Source organism: Hippocampus bargibanti, linkage group LG05 (assembly GCF_051943395.1).
Source record: "Hippocampus bargibanti isolate YZ-2025 linkage group LG05, ASM5194339v1, whole genome shotgun sequence".
NCBI classification, from domain to species: domain Eukaryota; kingdom Metazoa; phylum Chordata; class Actinopteri; order Syngnathiformes; family Syngnathidae; genus Hippocampus; species Hippocampus bargibanti.
Genome location: NC_142738.1, coordinates 12,107,501 through 12,115,000, shown reverse-complemented (window position 1 = coordinate 12,115,000; position 7,500 = coordinate 12,107,501). Strand labels below are relative to the sequence as shown.

The 7,500-nt window shown below is 40.9% G+C and overlaps 1 protein-coding gene across 4 annotated transcripts in view; it reads right to left on the bottom strand.

The window, feature by feature from the left end:
- Positions 1-7,500, bottom strand: part of reln (reelin) — a 91,323-nt gene that overhangs the window by 41,180 nt on the left and 42,643 nt on the right. For all 4 annotated transcript variants that reach the window (XM_088996563.1, XM_088996564.1, XM_088996561.1 and 1 more), the window contains exon 4: positions 6,612-6,682. In XM_088996563.1, the coding sequence (XP_088852689.1) occupies positions 6,612-6,682 (71 nt within the window). The remainder of the gene's footprint in view (positions 1-6,611; positions 6,683-7,500) is intronic.

Sequence of the window (7,500 nt, the reverse complement as noted above, 5' to 3'; positions counted from 1 at the left end):
TGGCAAACTTGAATGCAGCAATCCGTGGTCGAGGACAAGCTATCACTCTAAAGCATCAGTGTCCTTAGGGATATACCGTAGCAGAAAAGTATTTGGACTTAATGAATCAAATATGATGATTTAAAAATACCATTGAAATATACAGTCTACCGTCTTGCAAGGTCTTGAAGTTACAGAGCATACATGAGACCTTTGTGCTTCAAAGTAGAGGCAGTTGTAAATTATGAGGCTGAATAGATTCTGTTTAGAATTCAGGATGGATTGGTGACTGGGTAATATAAGATTTGGAATTCTTTTCTTAACTTAGGAATTGCAAAGCATGAAGAATCATTGATTTGTGCTACTTAATTTAGTCGCCTGTAAGAACATTTAATTATATGTTCGCACGGTTTTAGTCGGGCAGCATGGGGAATTTGTGGTAAGGATGTCTGCCTCAAAGGTTCCCTCTATGAATTATGGATTTTCAGTGCTGGCAGCCTACACTGCAGTTTCCATCCATGACATTCCTACCGCCATGCTTGAGTGTAGGCAAGACACACTTGTCTTTGTGCTCCTGGCCTGATTGCCACCGCACCACAACTTACACCATCTGAACGAATAATTGTCTCATAAGACCACAGGACATGGTCCCAGTAATCCATGTACTCGGTCTGCTTATCTTGAGCTTTCTGATACAGCATCTTTAGAAGAGGGAACCTTATGCAACAATTCCAATGTGATTAGGTGTGAGGTACTGGATATGCCTGAGCCACACCTCTTTCACTACCGCAGCAATGCTGGCACTACTCATCTATTTATTTTCCCAAAACTACTGGTTAAAACGCTGAGCATGTGTACTCAAGGATGTTGGTCGAACGTTGCAAGCTCCAGTCTGAGTGGAATTTTGTGTGAAACCACGATCTGGTCTTGGCCACTGTGGCTGCAGCCCGGTTTCAGGGTGATTGCAATCTTCTTACAGGACATTGTCTTGATCCATAACATAGAACACCAGTTGTGTTTTGTGCAAATAAAACCGCTACAGCAGGGGTGCTCAAGTAATTTTTTTGCCGCGGGCCATGTTGTAGTTATGGTTTCCTCTCAAGGGCCGTTATGAATTTGGGGAAGCCATTAGAATGTTTAATCCCCTCCAATTCGCACAACAAATTAATGAATAACTAGTTTTCAAATCTAAAGTCAAGAATAATGACTGTTATTATGGTTACATCCATAAATATGACATTTTGGTTAGAATATTAGCAAGCATCATGGAATTTTGATTAGCTTTCACGGGGGGAAAAAAATGATGGGTATCGGGCCGGATTTGGCCCCCGGGCCTTCACTTTGACACCCGTGCTCTACAGTATCTTCTTAAATGAGGGTCAGAGGGCCCAAAAAGTAAGATCTCTGGAAGTGGGACAGTGCTTTTGACCTCTTGAACAATGCCACCCTGGAAACCAATTGAGCTTCTTTGCGCGGCTCCGATATAAAGTCATCCTTCTCTCGACTGAAGACAGGGATAATCTGCTTCCATAGTTTCAATCCAGGATGAGCCAATTCATCTGATAAAACATATGCACAGAGTGCAAGTGAGAGATCTAAAGTTAAGTAACTATGCTACTTCAGTGAACCTTTAAAAGCCATTATAATCGACTGAGTCCAAAATGAGTGTGGCAAACAATGTCCCCTAATATAGTGAGCGCTCGGCAAGTAATTTTGGGTTTAACATTTTTGTTCACAATTATAAATGCCATTTAGGAAAGGATTTACAGAATCGCACAGTAGTCCGAAAGTTTCATGCAGGGCGCTTCAGTCTTTGCTGCTCAGCTTTACAGGGACAATCAAGCCCATGAAAAGCAGATCAAAGGCCTCCCCAAGCAGTTCTTGTTCTCCGCTAATCCTTCAACATCTCCTTACTTAAAACACACTTGAGGCAGCTATGTAGGATACCTAATGTGTGCAAGCCGTGCATTCTTTGTGTGACTTGTTTGCGCCATTCCTAAAGTGTTATAAGAAAGGGATAAATAGTTGTGTAAACAGTTTACAAAAGCGCGCTGAGAGAATACAACATACCCACCCACTCAAAGCTCTGTAATGCACATGCTATGTTGATACTCTGCTCTCTTCAACAACCCTTCCGAATTGCATTCGGTACTGCTACTGAGTCAAACTGGTTGCAGAGAGGCACAGAATCTTTTCTTTTTTTGGAGTGGGTAATCTTTTTCTTCTACCAAAAAAATCAACCCATTGACTCTTTGTTTTCTATGCTTCATCAAACTCTCTCTTGCTGTCTCATATCACGCAGAGCCACTTCACCCTCTGCGCTTCTGGACTAGACATTGGTGTTCATTTCACGAGGACTAATCCCCTCTCACTTCCTTAAAGACTTCAATTACTGCCTCTTGTATTAGCAGCTCATCTCTGCTAATGCCTGTATCTTCCTAGCTAGGGTTTATAATCGAGCATGCACACACAGCGGTATGCACGCGATTTACTCAAACACACATCAACAGGAAAATACTACTAAACAGTTGCACTAAAAGTGGAGAAGTGCTGAGGAGTATTTTTTGGGGGTTGAATGATTGTCATGAGCATAAGCTTTGGCAGACTTAGAGGTCCGCGCACAAATCGAGCAGGGCACAAGTCATATTAAATATTTTCCCCCTCTTTCACTTTCAGTCCGATCCTTTCTCTAATCTCCCCTCTCTCTTGACTTTTTCTCGTGACTTCGTAAATGCCATCAGCCCTGCTCGCCCCCCCTCTAGTTTGCTCTTTTTAACTCTGACTCACATCCTCGACAAGGTGAGCCGCGTTTGAAGTCACACTAACTGGCAGTCGCAATTACACGCTCCTTAGGACTCAGGATGCTGTTGTTTGAGCTTCAATGAATTACTCAGATGAGATGATCCTCCGGGGTCAGCTTGTCACCACTTCATCCCACTCTGGAAAAAGCAGGCCCGCCGTTTGGATTCAATTGGCTTTATTAAGGTAATCATACAGGTGAGTGGGGATAGGCTACAAGCCAGCATAGTTTTGTGACACAGGATCAGGAAAATTGGCAGTAGTTTTATCTGAATTTGAAGTTCCAAATGCTGCAAAAATGTTCCAAATGCAAGTAATGCTGTGACACCAGGACTGAGCGAAACAAGCTTTGGCCATGGTTACAAATTTGCGGACTGCTTTTATGAGGGAATAGATTCAGGGATTACTTTTGCTATGAGAAAAATGAGCTTTTTCTCTTAAGAAGTTCAAGTAGTTGCAGAACCCTCTGTGGTAAGAATATTGTATGCCAGAAAAGATCTCCCCAAGCGAGATAACAATAGAACTGCATCACTCCTTAAACGGCTGTGTTAGTGTGGGTGTTATGGTGGAAATACTGGTGGTAATGCAAATGTTCCAGGTCACAAGCAGCACAAGCGGGTACACAAAGCTAGCAGTGGGCTTGCTGTTTTAAACGTAAAAATTTTTATTGGTGGCCTGCAACTTTGCTGTGATACTAGTTGTTGGACTTATGACTACTCCTGTGTAGCGTTGGTTTGTTATAAACAAACTACAGTCCTGTGTTTATCTGACACCCCCAACACCCCAAAAAAATCAAAGAGTCAAATACAAAGAGTTCTTAAATGAAACACAGTTTTAGGAAGAGGAATGTGATGTAATTGTGTTACCCACAAGATGTTTCAACTACTCTGGGCTGTCTTGCTCATTTTTTTAATTATTATTTTACCACATTAAAACATCAAATTGACTTTATTTGGTTTGGTTCAAATGGTTTTAGAGAACAAGAAAGACAGATGTTGATTTACAGTTAGTCCTTTTACGACAACATTTCCTGGCTTGGGACCCAATAAGTCACCTGGGTTAAGTGACAGCATTGCATCGATTGCACATTTTTAGGGGGAAACGGCTTTAGGGTTTAGGTGATTTCCTTATTATTATCCATAATGTTGATTTTTGTTATAGAATATATTCATAAAAAGTAATCTGATGGAAGCTGGCCATATATTTTTTAAGTACGAGAATGTGAGATCCACATTTTGTGATTTTATCTAGAGCTGGGCAGGAAGGTCACAAATCTGTCACAAATAGTGGACAAGGTTCATTTCAGCTTTGCTGAAGGTGACCATTCAGGGTGGGTAGGAATGAGGTGACGAGAGATATGAGGCCCTCCATTACTTCTCTTTTGCGCCGTGTTCAAGCGTCCCTCAGGGAGCAGTGGCCTCTATGAGTTATAAATCCCCGTGCTAATCCATCTGGGTTGTGGTGTACTGGTCCGGGCTCGTAAACATCAGATTTATTTCCCTGCTGGAAATGAGGATCTCAATGACGGCGGGCAGAACGCCGGGACCGCTGGCCTGCTGTCAGGAAGTGGAGCTGATGGACGGCCGGATGGATGCTCAGGCACAAACACTTGGACACTCAGCTGGTCCTCCACATTTCCTGCCATGGATTTCTCTCATCTGGATTACTTTGTCTGAACTCAGTTGGGGTGAATTTAGCTTTAGTGGAGATGTACAGTATCATTTCAATTTACTACCTGGACACAAATTTCGAGTTTACTATTCGCTAAAGCTTTTTTGGTGGCATATTTTAGAGCGCATAAAACCAAGAATACATTTTATTTGAGGATGAGCTTCACAGGAACAAAGTGTCAGTATGTGAACTCGTGATCAGTGGCTCACAGATAGGCTAGAGTTGACCCAAGCTTAAAATTCGTTCTTCAGAACAAGACATTAATATTGCACCATAAAACATGAACCAAAACATTTGCCCACCTGACTGTAGGAAATGATGGAGTGAGCCAAAAAATTCAGCATCAATCTAAATGCTTCATCGTGTGCCGATTTGATTTAAAAACACAAGGAATTTAATACTTCATGCACTGTAAAAAGAGGATTTTGGTGAATGAAAGAGAAGCTAAGAGAAGATGAAAACATGATACTCCTGGGATTGAAAAATTCATCAATAAGACACATTTTAGGTGAGACAATGGAATAAAGTTGTGAAGTGTCGACATTGTTGGCAGCTGACATATTATTTGACATGAAAACAAAACACTGTGCTGTATGCCCAGAAGGTTTCAGCGACCAAAACTTTGGCTTCTCAATTTTTCACCTGGCAAATCTGAACACGTGTTCTTCAACCCAATTCATGGAACACTCTCAAGCTTTTCTTTTCATTTTTCTTTCTTCCTCTTCCATGGATCATCGCCCTGCTTTACATAGCTTTCATTTCCGCGGTTCTTCAAAGCGTCAGTCTTGAGGATAAGAAGAGGCTTCTGCTGGTCTCATATTTCTTTTTTTTCCGGAAATGATTTGACTTTAAATATTAATCTTGAGATTTCAAGTAACTTTTGGCTTTGAGCCGCCCATATAATGTTGGAGCACTTGAGAATATGATCCTGTCAGATGTGAGAGGCCATAACAAAAATGCCAGCACACTCGTGATTTGTGCAGATGTTGACTCTGTCATCTTTCTTGTTGAGAAAAGATGTAATCCCTGTGAACTATCATTCATTTCCAGCTCTGCATCCTTCCTTCAGCCTGCGCCAATTGATCAGTGTTACACCTGAATTTGTTCACTGCAGATCATCAGGGCTCTGCTGCCACTTACGACATTTGCAGACTGTGAGCTTTAAAACCTTGCAGCCTCTCTGCTCTGCCTTTCGTTAATGTCCTACACAATCCACTTCTGTGTTGTTGGGCTGGACTTCCAATTTGTTCAATTTCAAAACTCATTTGACTTAAATAGAGTCAACCTGTCGCTACAATAAAGCATGAACATAAGCCGATTTTTTTAGAAACATTTTAGCATTCTCAAGTTTATCACGACACTATTTTTTTGGTATAAAATAAATAATGCAGCCGTTTTTTGAAAAATTAAACATTATCATTGTCGTGTTTTTGTACAATTGTCACCTATCTGCTGAACTGCTGCTTTTTTGAAGCGAGTTCAATTCACTGACACAAGGCTGGAAGGCCAAAGCAAAACATTGGCTGAACGAAACCCTAAAAATTCAACGAAACCCTGGTCACCCCTATGACATCAAATGGGAAGCTGTGTGAAGTATTATTTTGGTTTTACAGATATACAGTAATTTTTGGCAAGCAAATGGTGGTGAGGTGGTACAACTCTTGGTCAAGGAAGTAACACGCATAAAATGGAGCACCTCAGTAAGGCAGGTGCTTGTGAGAATGTATTCTTTCATTTCCAACCCCAAAATGTCTCCAAAATTAATATGGAGTGAAATGGCTGCACCTCTTAAATTTACACCATAAGGAGGAGCCTGCGAGGAAGAGAAGGGCTTCTTGCATGTAAACAAGCGATCATATTTATTCAGCATCCGGAATTGGACTGTGCTGTCCGTCAATTGCTACTTAAGGCTGTCACAATAAGTGGATAATGTATAAGCGGGGTTGAAATCTCTGACAGCAAGAGAGAAGAATGGAGAGGGTTAAACTTGAGCATAAGATGAAAATAAGCCGGCAATAAAGCACCTCTAGTATTCTTGAGCTTCAGCAGTGTCACTGTTTATGCTGTGCCACTGGAATGAAGGAAGTGGAATCCTTGAACAAATTGTACCCATCAGGGGAACAATATGACTGACTAGGAGGGCGGTACCAGTATCTACTCACCTCCCTGTTCACAGAGTTGCTGGGCCAGAGCATCCTTGAACAGGATCTGTCCTCGGTGCGTGGCCGTCGCTCTAAAATTTAGGGGAGAAAAAAAATCAAAAGAATGAATTGAACTTGAATAAAATTTGTCGTCACCTAGCATGTTTATGCAATCATCAAGCATGTATTCCACAAAAGAATAAATCATCCTTTTGACTTTTATTTTTTCTTCTAAACTACGTTTTATAAGTTTGACATCAAAACACAATTTCATATAAATGTGCTTTCATGCATCTTTCATGATTACATAATTGCAATGCGTTTGTGGTGCTGAAGTAGAAAAATGTTCAGAGGCTAAAACAGTTTCTGGTGTCAGATTTCCAGCACAACATTGCTGAATCATTGGATGGCCGAGAAAGTTATTGTCCTGGACATAAACTGCGTGTGTGGAATACAATAAGAATGCCACCGGCACGCACATGAAGTGCATTATTTATATGAAGTTATCAAGATCTTTTTACAGATATCTTTTTTCGCATGCTACATACAGTGCACCATAGCACCACAGCATCAAAACACATAAATAATTACAAGCGGTTAAACGTTTTTTCCTGGTCTGCTTTGACGCCTCCTCTTCCAGAATCATGAAATAAGAATGTCTTAGTACTTAATAATTATTTGTATTCAATCTATGAAAACAAACCTTGAAAAACTACAGACGATTTACTTGTCATCTACTCCAGTCTCCTACAAATACATTAACTTGAACAAACGGTAATCTTGTCAACACTAAATGACACGCATAGCGCCCAAGGATTGGAAGAGAAACATCCCAGAAAAAATATCGAACAGTTAGACCGTGAAGAAATGGGGGAATTGAATGGAAAGATAAGCTTCTGCGGAAAAGAAA